General features: G+C 39.2%; 1 protein-coding gene across 2 annotated transcripts in view; it reads right to left on the bottom strand.

Moving 5' to 3' along the window:
- Positions 1–15138, bottom strand: part of LOC127788759 (E3 ubiquitin-protein ligase APD2-like) — a 35673-nt gene extending 20535 nt beyond the window's left edge. The window contains exons 1-7 of one of the 2 annotated variants that reach the window (XM_052317359.1): positions 14784–15138; positions 14583–14689; positions 14383–14508; positions 14209–14299; positions 2514–2588; positions 2357–2439; positions 2096–2242 (exon numbers count right to left, since the gene is read on the bottom strand). In XM_052317359.1, coding sequence (XP_052173319.1) covers positions 2096–2242; positions 2357–2439; positions 2514–2588; positions 14209–14299; positions 14383–14508; positions 14583–14689; positions 14784–15021 — 867 coding nt within the window. In that variant the 5' untranslated portion in view covers positions 15022–15138. The remainder of the gene's footprint in view (positions 1–2095; positions 2243–2356; positions 2440–2513; positions 2589–14208; positions 14300–14382; positions 14509–14582; positions 14690–14783) is intronic. The other variant, XM_052317362.1, reaches the window with a different exon arrangement.
- Between the last annotated feature and the right edge of the window lie 1260 nt (positions 15139–16398).

Below are 16398 nucleotides of genomic sequence, written 5' to 3'. Positions count from 1 at the left end.
TCCCTTCGAACCTCGAAAAAAGCCTCTCGGAGATTAAGGAGCGGTTTTGTACCGAGTATCCTTCCTCTAACACCATCTAGATTCTTATTCAAGCCCATTAAGAACTTATACAGCCTCTTTTGTTCAACAATCTTCTTGTATTTTGTAGAATCTTCTATGCATTTCCATTCAATGTTATCAAATTTATCTAGTTGCAGCCAATATTTATTCAATGAACTGAAATATTGAGTCACATGTGATTCACCTTGTTTGAGATCATCAAGTAAGCTTTCAATCTCAAACAGTTCAGAGGTGTGTTCAACATGTGAGTAAGCCTCTCTAGCAGCCTCCCAAATCTCTTGGGCTGTATCATATAATAGAAAATTTTCTCCTATATCATTGACCATAGAATTAATGAGCCAAGACATTACCACGCTATTCTCGGCTTGCCAACTCCGATATGTAGAATCTTCCTCTACTGGTTTGGTTGTTGCCCCAATCAAGTATTCATCATTTCCTTTCCCTCGTATGAACATCAAGACGGATTGAGACCTTTGTAGGTAATTTTGCCCATTCAATTTATGTCCAGTAACAGTGAACATATTATTGTCAATGGGGCCTTGATTGTTGGTGGGTAAAGGGACGATTTCTGATGGTTGAGTAGTCTTGCCAGCCATGTTGATAAGTAGGAGAAAGATGAACTAGAAATTGAGGACACGCTTTGGAAGAAAGAACGGAATGAGGACTACCGGGAGATTCTTTGGCCAAAGGATGGCTCTGATACCATGAAGAATTAATTGGAAAAGAGAGATTGATCTCGGCTTCATTGATAGAATTGATTTATACAAGATTAGGAGATAGGAATCCTACCTATTATACAAGTCTAACTTATCTACAAAACTTAATTAGTTCAAACTTATAGATAACCTATTTACAGAAACTGAAAAACAAAAAATAAGCTAAATAAAAGGAGAGATATTAGGCCTTATCTTCAGATTTTGAGAATACAGAAATTTTAGGAGCATTATCTCGGTTTTTACTTGAGGATAAATCTTCTGAATTTAGCTTAATTATCCACACAAACTATTACTAGGACAAGGGGAGCCTCTTTTTGACCTTGGGCACTACCGTCGACTAGTTGGGAAACTTAATTACCTCATAGTCACATGTCTTGGTAAAGTAAGAAACAAACTGTTGTCGCTAGATCCAATGCAGAAGCTAAATATAGGGCAATGGTCATAACAACATGTGAGCTAATGTGGCTAAAATAATTAATTGAGGAGTTATGAATTACTCAGGTCAAGTCTATGCAATTGATTTGTGACAATCAGGCTGCAATGCATACTGCTTCTAATCCAATTTTTCATGAGAGAACCAAGCATCTTGAAATTAATCGCTACTTTGTTAGAGAAAAGATGCTCTTTGGGGATGTAGTTACCATATATGTGGGTTTCAATGATTAGTTGGCTGATTTACTCATTAAGTCACTTAAGAGGTTCGTGAATTATATTCGTACCAAGATAGGCATGCTCAGTATATATGCTCCAGTTTAAGGGGGAGTATTAAATAAGATAAGGGGTATTAGTGTAATTAACTTAAAATACTTATATATATATATATATTCTCTTGTATTATACATTTTGTGGAATACACATTATTTTATTCACAATAACAATGGTGATGGGAACTTTGATAAGTACAAGATGTCAAAATTGATTCAAAAGTTAACTGCTGCTAACAGTGAGATGGCTTCTTTGAATATAGGTAGATTTTTTCTCATATAAGTTCCTACAATGACGAAGAAAAAACCTTTCTCAAGTGATAGCAAATGCCTTACAATCCAGGATTGAGGATTTGTAGTAAGAGAGCATATTGCATAATTTTCCTGCCACTGCAGGGACAGTGGAAAGTATATGCTGTCTTACCACATATGATTTTGCAGTAGCCATGTTGCTAATAGTTAAACTGAAAATATTGGAATCAAGCCTAATAGCAAATAGAATTATATGGCAGGGTAACAAGAAATTGTTGTTTACTTTATTTATCATTTTTAAGGATGTTCCTCTTAAAGAGTACTTCAAACAGAGAGACATTCAAGAGGAAACAGAAGGCTTACTTGTTCTGAACTGGGAGAGGTCAAGACAGCAGCATTTCCCTTGGGGAAAGCCATTTTCAACTGACATGGGCCATGAGCCACAGGGCACTTGTAATATGCATCAGTTGTATTGTACAGGAAAGTCTTCACTCTGAGGTTTACTTGCAACTGTTTGACATGTAGTTTAAAGCAACTAAATAAACAAACTGGAAATATGCATCAGTGGTGTTTGATTTCTGAAGTTGGAAATATAAGAAGCAAAACAGATTGATAGACATTTACCTCCACCACTTCTGAGTTCAAGTTACCCACAGCAACGTAGTATGTGGAAGATCTAAAGATGCTCTGTCGGATCATACCACTCCCTGTGAAGTAGCATTAACATAGTTAACGTGTAGGTCCTCACAGTTATCCAAGATTTTTCACTTGTACATCTCACCATGAATAATGTTCCATGACAAAGTGGTATTAGGATATGATGGGTCCCCAAGCCACTGGGCAAAACTTTCACTTCCTGCAAATTCAGACTATTCAGTCATAAAATTATACTAAAACAGCAAATTGGTATACAAGCACATTTTTAGTAACATATCTACAAATATAGCCTAAGCAGCTCTAATACACATAGGGATGGCAATTGGGGCCACGCAAGCTTGACCCGACCCAACCTAAAATCACCCATTTAAGGCCATTAAATGGGAGGATGCGGGTATGGGGGTTAAGTGGGATCAGCCTATTAAGTATATAGGTTGGGGGGTTAAACCCACTGAGGACCTGCCATACCCGCTTAATTCAAATTACAAAAATTTCTCCACATTTATCACTATTTACAAGTTTGCCACTGGACCAAAAATGGAAGCAATCTTCAATTTAGGGTTCCCAAACTTTCCTTTCTATCTCATGTCATGGCTGAAATCCTCTCCTTCACACAATGATACTTCAATTCTCCAGCTGAAATCCTCTCCCTAAAACTTCGATTTCCTGTCACAGCAGTGGAAAGCTCTCCCTAGCAGAGGCTTACAAGTTACAACTCAGTTCACTCTCTCAGATTAAGCCGTTTTGGGTAACCTTATTTCAAGCTTTTCTTTTCTTTTTTGATATAGAAGCATGTCCAATGCATTGTTCAAGACAGTTGTCAAATTGAGATGCTCTCATGAATTGAAAGGCCTAATTTTTGAATAGTGAATTATATTATACGATTCAATAATAATTTGATAAACAGCTTAAAAAATATAATATAATTTATAGCTATAACAGGAAGAAAATACTCAAAACAGTAAGCTTTCTTGGAGAGAAAACACTGCTGCTGGCCAAAGACTATTTGTACAATCGAATGCTGAATTGGTCTGTATATTCTTTTTAAGTATTGACTCAAAAAAGAATATGACTATTTGCATTTAACCTGGAGATTGCTGTATATTTTTTGAACTCGGTAATCACCAGTAATTTGCCCTGAAATCTGAATAATTAATATAACCGTTTGCATATTTAAACTCAGCAGCATTTTGAGGACTGTTCACATTCAGGCCGCGCATATCCGATTGGATGTGTTGCGGCCTGGCTGCAAAAATTTGACTTTAACCACAGTTTTTTTGTATGGTCCGAATCATGCGATAGACCCAAATCATATCATATTGTACAATACATGCAACTCATGTTATGATTCAAAGCAAAATGCAATTCAGTCTTTGATTCATATCGGTGGGGATGTGTATAAGATCAGATTGTACAATACATATCATGTAATCATATGATACTAACAACTATGGTTGAAGATCTCAGATCAAGCCACTGTGGCTGAAAACTTTAAGTCTGCCTATTCTTTCTTGCTGCTTCTTTTTCTCTTTTTTTTTTCCCCTTCTTTTGAGGGATTGGCTAATGAAAACCCAGAGTTGAAGGTCTGGTGTTTGTATAAATTGGCTTTTCTTCCTTTTCATTCTCCCCTCCCTCCCTCTTTTCATTTCATGGATTTGGCTCATGAAAACCCAAAGTTGAAGATCTAGGGTTTACATAACTCAGTTTTTCTTTCTTTCATTTTTCCCTGTTGATAAAAATTTTCATAGGAATCAATTACAGAAAAAAAAAAAAAAAAAATCATAGGAATCAGACTTTCCACAGATAAATGACCAACTTCCAAGCATTAGATTATTTTTTAGCTTTATCAACTTTTATTGTCTTTTATCAATTCTGTTATTATTTTTCTTGTTAATAGCTAAGATTCTTTTAGCATTTTATTTTGAACATAAAGTATTTTTGGATGAAAGAATGATTTCATTCATATGGACTAATCTTCTATACAAAAATATATAGACAAAAGATCACAATCTTACCATCTAGAATGTACAACAATCAAGGAATTAGACAATCCTAGAAATAGAAAGTTTTGACTTTGTACAATCCCTAGTATTACTCCAATCAATCGTCTATCAATCCATAATTTACAGCTGCAATCTTATTTAATATACACCCTATCAATTATCCTTAACTCTCAGCATTCTAATACTCCCCCTCAAACTGGTGAATAGATAGATATCAATCATTCTCAGCTTGCTAATTAAAATTTCAAAACTTGTTTTAGACATTGCTTTAGTTAGGATATCAACCTCTTGAACTTGGGTAGGAATGTTCGTGAGGATTACTGCTCCTTTTTCAATTTCGGTTTTAGTGAAGTTTCTGTCAATCTTTACATGCTTCATCCTATCATGCTGAATTAGATTGTGAATCATACTGATAGCCGATTTGTTGTCACTGTATAGCTTCATAGGTCCATTCCATGACATTTTTAAGTCTTGTAACAATCTTCCCAACCAGATTAATTCACATATTCCTTGAGCAATTGCTCTATACTTTGTTTCGGCATTGCTTCTAGCCACTACTGACTGCTTTTTGCTCCTCTAAGTGACTAGATTACCCCATAACTTAGTGCAGTATCTTGTAGTAGACTTATTGTCTTCCATTGATCTTGCCCAATCTGCATCAGCATAGAATTCAATTTTTCGATTGTCACATTTTCTAAACAATAGACTGTTGCGACCCCAAGAATATAGTAGTAATAGTATATTACATATATTGTAGTTGGTTGTACCTAGTTGTACTGTAGTTGTTGTACCTTTCAATTGTTCTTGTAACTGAAAGACAGACTAGCCTATAAATAGGCTAAATTAGTTAAAGGATAGGCATTATTGAATGATAACAAAATTCTTCCCCTCAAATTCTCTCTCTCTCTCTCTCTCTTTTCTGAATTCTCCCTTTATTCTTCTGACTTCTCCCTCCCTTTCTATTCTCTCTCCCTCAATTTCTTCCAAATTCCATTAAATCCCCAAGCAAGGTCTGGTCCCTAACATAGACCTTACCCCGGTGTACCTTTGAGATACCTAAGTATATGATTTACTGCATCTAGATACTTTTGTGTAGGAGCATGCATAAACTGATTTACAACACTCACACTAAAGGCAATATTTGGTCTTGTGAAAGATAGATAGATCAATTTACCTACCAGTCTTTGGTATCTAGCCTTATCCATAGAATGATCCGTTTCAATGCTCCTTGATTTCCAATTTTGTTCCAAAGGAGTGCTTGCAGGTCTATAGCCTATTTTCCCAATTTCAGTGAGAAGGTCTAGAGTCTCTTCTACTCCTTGCTACTACCATGCCAAAGGTAGTATTTAAGTGTTCCCAAGTCTTTAACTTTAAACTTAGCTTGTAGACACTCCTTTAGCTATTGAATTCCTGCAACATCATCACCTATAAGAATCATATCATCCACATATACTATTAGCCTTGTCCATATTTTGGACTTGATATGCTTGATCTTGCTTTCTATATTTCTGTGCTACATTTTCTAAAAGATTATGCCTTGATTATATGTTCCAGTTGTATCCTAGATTCCATATATTTCCAAATCTAGATTAGGAAACTGACTAATCTAGATTTGGAAGCTGCCTATTATGGTAGAACATCTTGTATATATATATATATATATTCATCCAAACCTTACAAGGGTAATAAGATCAAATATCTTTTTTAGCCACTTTTAACATGGTATCAGAACCATAGAAAGTCGATCATTGGTCTTTGTGGTTTCCGATTGCTATGGCCTTTATCGATATTTAATCTTATTACATAGCTACCAAAATCCCACAACACCATGATGGATTCAACTGACTCTAGAAGCACAACAGAGGCCCCCCTTTTGCTGGAAGTAGTGGCGTGATCTTAGGAGGAGAGCTACAAAATATCCAAGCGGCCTACAAGTTAAATGGAAGGAATTACTTGAAGTGGTCTTAGTTGATCCGGACGTTTTTGAAGGGTAAAGGGAAGCTAAGTCACCTACTTGGAACCGGGCCAAAAGAAGGGGATCCTATGCATGCAGTCTGGGATGAAGAGGACTCTTTAGTCATGTCCTGGCTTTGGAATTCCATGCTGTCAGAGATTAGTGACACAGTTATGTTTCTAAAGACTGCCAAGCAGATTTGGGATTCTGAGAAGCTCACCTAAAGTTTGATACAGTGAGAGTATAAATCCTTGGTAAGGAGGATCTGTCCTCTCTAAATGAGGCAATCTCAATTGTGCGTGCAGAGGAAGGACAAAAAGGAGTAATGCTTGATGCTTCTCCTACAAATAGCTTAGCTCTCATAACCTTAAAGGATTCTAGTCAGAATAAGGGATTTAGAGAGGAGAAAAAGGTGTCAAACTCGTATAGGATGACCAACAGGGACTCATTGTGGTGCACCTATTGCAAAAAAGCCCCGACATACCATAGAGAAGTGCTAGAAACAATACGACAAGCCACCCAAGGGTGGACAACCAAATGGCCAATGACAAGTCTTTGTGGCTAGTGGCCATCAACCTACTGAAAGAAAAGTTCCAGATCAAATAAATGTAATGGAACTCAACCAAGAACAGATTGAAAAGTTGAGGAATCTGTTGGGATCGTTGGAAAAGAAACTTGAGACAGGTACCTATTCTCTAGCCCTCACAGGTATCTCTTCTTCTTCTCTTAAGGATGCTATTGTCCTTAGCTGCTAATCTAGGCTGGCCATAACAACAATTTGATGTAAAAAATGCTTTCTTGCACGGTGACAGCATTACTAGTGTATGTGGACGACGTTATTGTAACCGATGATGATATAGAGGGCATGGAAACATTGCAAGGATGTCTAGTTAAGGAGTTTGAAATCAAGGAACTGGGCAAATTGAAGTATTTCTAGGGAATAAAGGTGGCTTATTCTAAAGAGGGAATTTTTATCTCCCAACAAAAATGCATACTTGATCCATAGTTGTTAAAGACGCGCCTAGGCGCAAGGCGCTAGTTCGGCGCCTCGCTTGGGCCAAGGCGAGGCGATTTCAGCGAGACCCTCGCCTTGCACGGTGAGGCGCCGAGGCGAGAGGCGTGCCTCACAAAACCTTTAATTAAAAGCTGGGCAGCATCCTCTCTTCCTCTCCTCTCCAACCTCCCATCTTCTCGGTTCCAGCATGTATACATTACAATATATTTACATTTCTTTAGTTTAAGTAAATGTCCACATTTTCTTCAATTTATATTTTACCTTCCATTTACTTTCATACATAAATGTAAATATGAAAGTACCCTTCATTTGAATTTAATAAAAATATCTAAAAAATTAAAATCCATAACAATAAGAAAATAAAATTTTGATTTTAGTACAAACTCGAGATTTAACGATTTTACTTCCCCCCAAATACATACCTACTATTTCTTGAAAAATTCATTAAAAATCATTTTAACAATAGTGAATATTAGTTATCAAAATACCAGGAGATAGTTTTTCAAAATGAAAACATTTTCTTATATGTCTCCTTATAATGCGCTAATCTTCCAGACTTCGAAAAATAGCATTTTTCAAAATGAAAACATTTTTTTGATTGTAGACTTATAGTGTTTATTGATTGTGGACTTTTAGTGTTTATGTGTTTGTTTAGAACTTTGCATGATGATTGGTACTTGTTTGAGTTTGAGTTTGAGACTTTGAGTTTGAACTTTGATGATGTTTTTAGTTTAGAATTTACATAATGAATGAATAACTTTGATGTTTTTAATTTAGAATTTGAAGATGATGAATCATGAATGATATGCATGTGTTATTATTGATAATTTGATAGTTGTTTATGATTTTACAAGATTTTGAGTTTTGTCGAGAGACTTAGGCACCAGATCGACCGAGGAGTCGGGTCTAGCTTAGGAGCATAGCACCGGACTCAGTCGAGTGATCTAGTTGAATCTGCAGACACAAGCGTTGGAGCATCCGATGATCCCTAGTTGGTTTTAGGTCATAGGCGTTAAATTGAGTCCTGACGGTCGGGTCTTCGAGGGTTGCATCTTGTCTCTTACTTTCTTCGTCCATCGCTTTGAGGTCAAGTCTATCCAAGGGGATCTGGCTTTTACCAACGATCCAATCCGAGATTCCTTCTGGGTGTTCGAGCTTGCCGGGAGACCGAGGCGCCAGATCAACTGAGGAGTCGGGTCTAACTCAGGGGCATAACACCGGATTCAATCGAGGGATCTAGGTAAGTCTGCGGGCACAAGCGTCGAAGCATCCGATGATCCTGAGTTGGTTTTAGGTCATAAGCACCAAATCACAACTGGGCAACCTAAACCTCGCGCAGCGAGGACGTCTTTCGACTTATCATATAATGACACACCACTTTGAGGTACAGTCAGTCCCAGGGGATCTAGCTTTGACCAAAGATCCAATCTGAGATTCCTTCTGGGTGTCCGAGCTTGCCTGGAGACCTAGGCGCCAGATCAACTGAGGAGTCAGGTCTAGCTCAGGGGCATAGCACCAGACTCAATCGAGAGATCTAGGTGAGTTTGCGGGCACAAGCATCGGAGCATCGGATGATCCCGAGTTGGTTTTAGGTCATAAGCACCAAATCACAACTCGGCGACCTAAACCTCGCGCAGGGAGGACGTCTTTTGACTTACCATATAACGACACACCACTTTGAGGTCCGGTCAGTCCCAGGGGATCTAGCTTTGACCAACGATCCAATCTGAGATTCTTTCTGGGTGTCCGAGCTTGCCGGGAGATCTAGGCGCCAGATCAACCAAGGAGTCGGGTCTAGCTCAGGGACATAACACCAGACTCAATCGAGAGATCTAAGTGAGTCTGCGGGCACAAGCGTCGGAGCATCCGATGATCCCGACCTGGCCTGGGGTCATATGCGCCTAATTTCTACCAAGTCACCCTGATCTTATCGAGGTCATCGCCGAGCTGTTGCACCTACATTACATTTTATCGTACATACAAATGCTCAAGACATAGGTTACGTGGTTCGGCTTATAGTTTTGCCTACTCCACAGGAATACAAGGGGGTATATTCTTTTACATATTGGGGGATATTATTACAATGGAAAATTTAAAAATAATTCCGGCTCATAGCGGAGTCTAGTAGTGCCTCTTGCAATGAACACACCTCCATGTCTTGTACTTCAGATCTTTCATAGCTAGCCCCAACCGATAGAGCAAGGAAATACCTTTGATGGTGCATAGTGTTCTAGGTCTTGCTTTTCACATCTCCTTTGATTGTTTCTTCTAGACCTTTTCCCCCGGCCTTGATGATTTTTTGATTTATCTAGAATGAATCGATTGAGTTTCCCATCTTTGATTAGCTGTTCAATCTGGTTTCATAGCTCCTGACACTATTTTGTAGTGTGCCCTGGGGACTCGTGAAATTTTGCAGAAAGAGTCCATGTCCCTGCCCATGTGCAATGGAGGAAAGGATAACGACTCTTGGCTTAGTGAGGGGAGCAAAGCGCTAGAATTGCGTCTTTTGGAGGCTCTTCTTTTCTCGGCAACTTCACTGATGTATCCGACCCAAAATCGTTTGGCCTTCCTCTTCTTTTCCCTTCCCATGCTTTTAAAATTTCCAAATTTCCATTTGAACGATGAATTGTTCGACTCGGGCAAATAATTCGGCCATTGAGTCTGGCTCGGAAAATGCTAGGGATCTTCTGAGCGGGGCGTAGGCAGTTCCATTAGGCAAGGCTGAGGCTGCCAAACTGATCAGGAGGTCCCTTACCTCTTGCGTTGCAGCCCTAAACCACTCAATGTATCGCTTTAGGGATTCATTTGGCCTTTGTTGCAAGCTCATCAAATACATGACACTCTTCTTCTTAAGGACATAGGCAGCGAACGCCTCCAGAAACCCTTTCTTCAGCTGTTCAAATGATCGGACATGTCCGGCTGGTAACTTAGTGAACCACTGTTGAGCCTGTCCTACCAGGGAGAGCGAGAAGGCTCTGCACTTAATGACCTCATTCCACCCATGTAACACGGCCACTACGACGAAGTGTTGTAGGTGCTTCTCTGGGTCCTCCTTTCCCGAGTATACCGAAAGCTGCGGTAGCTCGAACCCTTGTTGCACTGGTTGCCTTTGGAGTTCTTCATATAAAGGAAACCCCTTCGGGGGCATTTCCTTTGGCGTTATCATTACCTACTTCTGCTCTAGCACTTCTTCTATGAGGCGCTCAATGTCAGACACCTTGAGTGTTTCTTGTTCTGCTTCGTTTTTGCAAGGAGGTGGGACATAAGGAGCTCGTGAGTAGGTGCTTCCCGCTGTCTCTTTATACATGGGAGCTTTCCCTGTCCTTCTATCACGTTCCTTTCTCAAGTCTATCATTTCTAGGACTTGGTCATTCGGCCATGGAGTTCTAACTCTTTCCCCCTGCCGTGTGGTCCTTGGAGAGGTTTCTAGGGATCTCCAGTGCTCTCTCCCCTTATCGGCTTGTCTCATGTGGGGAATTAGTTCACGCAGCAAAGCAGTGATTCCTTGTAGTCTTCTCATATTCTTCTCATTGTTTATCTTGAGTTCATCATTTTGTTGTTTTAGTTCCTCAAAATTCTTCTGTAGTTGTTCATAATCTAATAGCAGGACCGTGGGTGGGGCTATCCCGGAGGGCTCAGGAGGTACTAAAGTCTCCACGAGGTCTCTATTTGGAATTGAAGACTATCCAAATAAGTGTTGTTCCTGACTAGCGGGTGCTACATGCGGGACTTGCTTCCCTCGTTCTATCGCATGCCTCCTCAATCCAGCTACGTGTACTTTTTCCTGCTCTGAACGTTCCATGCCCCCCAATCCAATGGTCTGGTTGCCCTCAAGCGTAGGAAAGTTTTCTGAACGCACTTCATTGTCAAGGTGATCTTCTGAAAATTATGGCACCGCAAGGTGCACCTGATTGTGGCCTCTTGTGGCTTCTGTCCTAGTACGAGCGCTCCTTCGGGTGGAGTTATGTGTGTTCGTTGAACTAGTTGATCTGGTCCCATTCAATATCTTGCATTAAGATTGGCTTTTTACTGCATTTCCCACAGACAGCGCCAAATTGTTGTTGCCAAAATACAACAATTAGAACTTTTAGGAGTGGGATGCACGTGGATGCCGTCGGCCTCAGGATTCGATCGAAGATTTGGCTGCAAAACTAAAGGGGGCTTCCAAAGGGTTCCTTTCGAAGGACGCTTCCGAAGGGTTCCTTCTGAAGCGTGGCTCGGGATAGGCTTCTGAATGGCGACTCGGGATAGGCTTCCGAAGGGTGGTTCGCAATAGGCTTCAGTCAAGTTGGTGATGCTCTTGAGGGGTCTTTCAAAGGGTTTTTAGTCCTTCCAAAGGGCTTTTGGTCCTTCCGAAGGAGGCTTCCGAAGGTAACTTCCCCAACAGCTTCCGAAGACTCCCTTCCGAATGAGGCTTCCGAAGGAACAGGAGTGATGCTTCCGAAAGATCTGGAGTGATGCTTCTGAAGGAACCGTAGTGGACAAACAAGGATTAGAAGGCTCGCGGGATTTTCCTCCCGCGAAGACCCTCCGATGCTCAAGTCAGTAACGGAAGGAAAATAATCGCGGGAATGGAAAAGAAGACTAAATTTCGAAAGGAAAGTGGGAGAGAAATACCGATGTTTGGATCCTTTTCTAAGAGTTGAACTTGGCCTTTTATAGGGATCGAGCAGGGAGTACACGTGGCCTTTCCGAAGGAGGCTTCCGAAGGGAACTTCCCCAACAGCTTCCGAAGGAAACTTCCCTAGTAGATTCCGAAGGGGGCTTCCGAATGGAGCTTCCAAAGGAAACTTCCCCAGCAGCTTCCGAAGGGTCCTTCCCCCAGCATCTTTCGAAGGGTCTTTCCCCAGCAGCTTCCGAAGGATCTTTCCCCAACATCTTCCGAAGGGAGCTTTCGAAGGAAACTTCCCCAGCAGGTTCCGAAGGGGGCTTCCCGAATGGAGCTTCCGAAGGAAACTTCCCCATCAACTTCCGAAGGGTCCTTCCCCCAACATCTTTCGAAGGGTCCTTCCCCAGCAGCTTCCAAATGATCCTTCCCCAGCATCTTCCGAAGGGGGCTTACGAAGAGAGCTTCCGAAGGAAACTTCCCTAGCAGCTTCCGAAGGGTCCTTCCCCCAGCATCTTCGAAAGGGTCCTTCCCCAGTAGCCTCCAAATGGGGCTTCCGAAGAGAGCTTCCGAAGGAAACTTCCCCGCAATGCTTGAACTTCTTCCACCCCACAATTATCGGGGCATAACATATTTTATAAAAAAAAAATTCTATTTCATCCACTCACATCACAGATGCTTTTGTCAATCTTCTTTTCACACGTCCAAACTATCCTATTTCTGACTTTCGCATCTTATCTTCAATAGACACCACTCCGACATCCACCATAACATTCTTAACTTAGCTACACTTATATTTTGCACATGTTTGCATTTAATGGCCCAACATTCTGAGCTACACAACAAAGATGGTCATATAGCCTCCAAATAAAACTTCCTTTTTAACTTTAAAGAAATTTTATAATGGCATAAAATGATGGACCCCCTTCTTCACTTTAATCATTCTGCCTCGATTCCATGACTAATATCACCCAAAATCTCCCCTTCGTTTTTGAACAATTGATCTAAGATAATGCGATTGATATTTTCTTTGGAATAAACTTGATCTCCAAGTTTCACAATGATATCATCCACACATATTGTAAATTAACTTAATTCCACATATTCAGTTTTTTTCTATGGTGTTTCTCTGTAATTCAAGTTTATTATTCATTACTTCTTATGTCTCATCTATCAAGACAATGCCATCTACAAATGACATACACCGAGACATTTCTTCTCGAATGTGCTTTTTGAGTTCACCCATAATAAGAGAAAAGAGGCGGGGCTCAATGCAGACCATCAACCAACTTATACAGTGCATGTTTTTGGCATATCTAAAAATATATAAATAGTAAAATGCAAAAGAACAAGATACCATATTTAGGGTTGCCCAAACACATATCCTAGTTTGTCTGACACATAACTATCTATGTTCAAGCACATGTCAAACACTAGAATGACACTAAAGGTAAAGTGTATTGCTTCTAGAAAATAGACACTTCTTCTTGGATGTGTTTTGTAGAGCAAAGTGGTGAGGGCTCAATGCAAACCCTTGATGTAATCCATAACAAGATCAGCATGCTTATATGTTGCTTGTTTTGGGCATATCCAAAACATATATAACTAATACAAAAGAAAAAAAAAAATCAGGACACTATCATCCAACACATGTCCCGGCATTGTGCAATGTATAACCATGTTCAAGCATGTGCCTCACACTAGAACAGCACCAAAGGTAAATTGTATTGCTCCTAGGAAATAGATAAGTTAGAAGCATGCTAAGAGCAGAGCAAAAGTATGGAAGATACACAGTACACAGCCATGTGAGTTGTACATGAGGACATGTCGAAGCACCATTGCAATGAATGAAGTGAATGGACTAAGTTTAAAGTAAGAGAAAAGAAAAGAAAAAGGGGAAAATGAAAGAGAGGAGAAGCATTTCCATAGTCAATCATGTAGAGGAAGATGGACGTAATAAACCTTGGACCGTAGAACTCAAGAAAACTCAGGCTCAAGAGTAATTTCTTACTACGACATACTAAATTATTATAAGGCCACTAAAAATGTCATACAATATTATACTTTAGAAAGAAAAGATATCAAATTATACGACAACAACAATCACAAGACCTAATCCGACTAAGTGGGGTCAACCACATAAATTCTAAACCTCTAGTCATCTCTATCAGTGACTTAAGGCTATTAAAGAAACGGAATTATAATTTCTGGAAAAAGTTGTATTTTAAAATGTATACATACCTTCCGCAATTACAAGAACTAGAGAAGAGGAGGAGTTGACACGAAACGAGATATTAATTTGAGACCCCTCACTCAGTACATATATCCATTCCTGAAGCAAACAAAAGAAAAGAATCTGCTCTAGCACCATTAACTTGAAAATCCATGTTGTAGAACAAGTTGAAAAACACTTGCCTTGTGAAAATCAAGGGGAAGAGAGGCGCTATGAGTTTCAGACCATGTAAATGGAACATCACGCAGGGGATTCTTGTGAAGTCCATACAAAAGAGGTCCAGTCTTTGCTTCATCTAATTTCTCCACCTGGCATTGAGCCAACCCAATTCAGGGTTCGACCCCAGAAACAAGCAAGGAGGGAATCACGGCTATAAAGTTACCTTTATATACTCTACAAAAAAGGGATTAGGGGCTATCAAGAGTGACGAACTGGGGCCAAGTTGTAGAGTCACAGAACCAAACAACCCCAGAATCATAGTCATCGAAACTGGAACCAAACCAAAACACAATCCAACAATAACTTTAGTCAAAAATCTGTTCGGCTACCAATATTAACAAACTACGGAATCCGTAGGACGAACCAGAGAACCAAAAGGCGAGGACGAGGACAATGCGAGGGCAGGTATCATCTCTGACCACTGTGGATGTTTCCCCATTTTGTGAAGTCATTGAACGGTTTCCATCAGAAGAAACGCCTCTCTGTTCCTCTTCTCGGACTGCGGAAGAGGAGGCCGGCGTCGTTACGGCGCCTGAAAATTCGGCGTCGACCGGCAACGACGGAGAGGCTTGTAGTGCCGAAGTTCGATCTGGTTCGTCCATCAAGCAAAACCCTTACCCTGACCCTAGAATGTGAGAGAGAAGAAGCCATGGAAGAAGAGTAACTGAAGAATGTTCACCAGCCGGTCAGTTTCGAAGGCCTTTTGGGACTGACCGTTGTGAGCAAGAGAAAAGCGACAGTAGAGGGCCATTTGATTTCACATAGTTTTTAGTTTTCTTTTTTCTTTTTTATTCCTTCTTTGTCTTTTATTATTATTAAAAATAAATTAAGTAATTAATATATTATTTAACAATTACAATTTATTTATTTATTTATTATGTTTTATCTCTTGCTCTTCTCACCCCACCATTTGTTTAAAGAAATTAATATATTATATAACCTTTACAATTTACTTATTTTTTATTATAGTTTTTTTATTTTTTATCTTGCCATTCACACCTCTACCATTTTAGTGACTTGCTAGAGACTCTACAATGACTTTAGTAACTGAAAAGGAAAATTCTATCCGTAATCCACAAAATTACTCTTCATATCCCACTCCAAAGTAAATTTTTATTTTTATGATTCACAGCCACCATAATTACTTTTTATAGTCATTAATTTTCAAATATACCATCTTCCTCACAGCCACATACATTTCACAGAGCCGCAACCCTATCCCACAAATGTTTCTCAAACGAAACCTAACAACTAAATTGTGGCAAGTATTTGCGAAGAAAAAGAACTTTAGACTGCAAAATTAGGTACACTCTACCGCAAGGTTGTTAAAATCGGAATTTTAAGTGGGATCGACAAAGGGTTCATAAAATCGTATCGTAAAATCGAATCGTAAAATCGTAAGATTTTAGAGATAATTAAAAATACCCTTTAATTTTTGTAAATATATGTTTATAATAACATAATTTTGTAGAAAATGAATTAATATCATTTAATAACCTAATTATTCCTTATTATAATTCAAAAGATGATATTTCCAAAATATAGCTCAAAAACTAGCAGGTTGGTATAGGCAATTTAAAAGCAAAATATAGGTAATTTAGAGGTAAAATATAGTTTAAAATTCTTTAGAGGATGCTTCCAACGTCTTCCATTAGATTTAGATTGCAATTTTTTCTTGATTTAACATTGATTAAATCAAGTAATATCCCGATTTGGAGTTGGGTGGTCCATTAATTAATTACTTGTTTGTCTTGATTTACTTATGCAATCAATGTTAAATCAAGTAAAAATTATAATTTAAATCAAGTAAATTGGAACTTATCCAATTAATGTTAGATGCTATGTGACATTGGAACTTATGCAATCAATGTTAAATCAAGTTTCAATTTAGAGGCAAAATATAACAATTCATTGCATAAGTTCCAATGTCAGATGCTATGTGACATTGAGACGTTGGAAGCATCCTCTAAATTACAACT

This window comes from Diospyros lotus, chromosome 13, assembly GCF_014633365.1.
Source record: "Diospyros lotus cultivar Yz01 chromosome 13, ASM1463336v1, whole genome shotgun sequence".
NCBI classification, from domain to species: Eukaryota; Viridiplantae; Streptophyta; class Magnoliopsida; order Ericales; family Ebenaceae; genus Diospyros; species Diospyros lotus.
The sequence above is the reverse complement of the archived record's forward strand: the minus strand, read 5'-3'. Positions and strand labels throughout refer to the sequence as shown.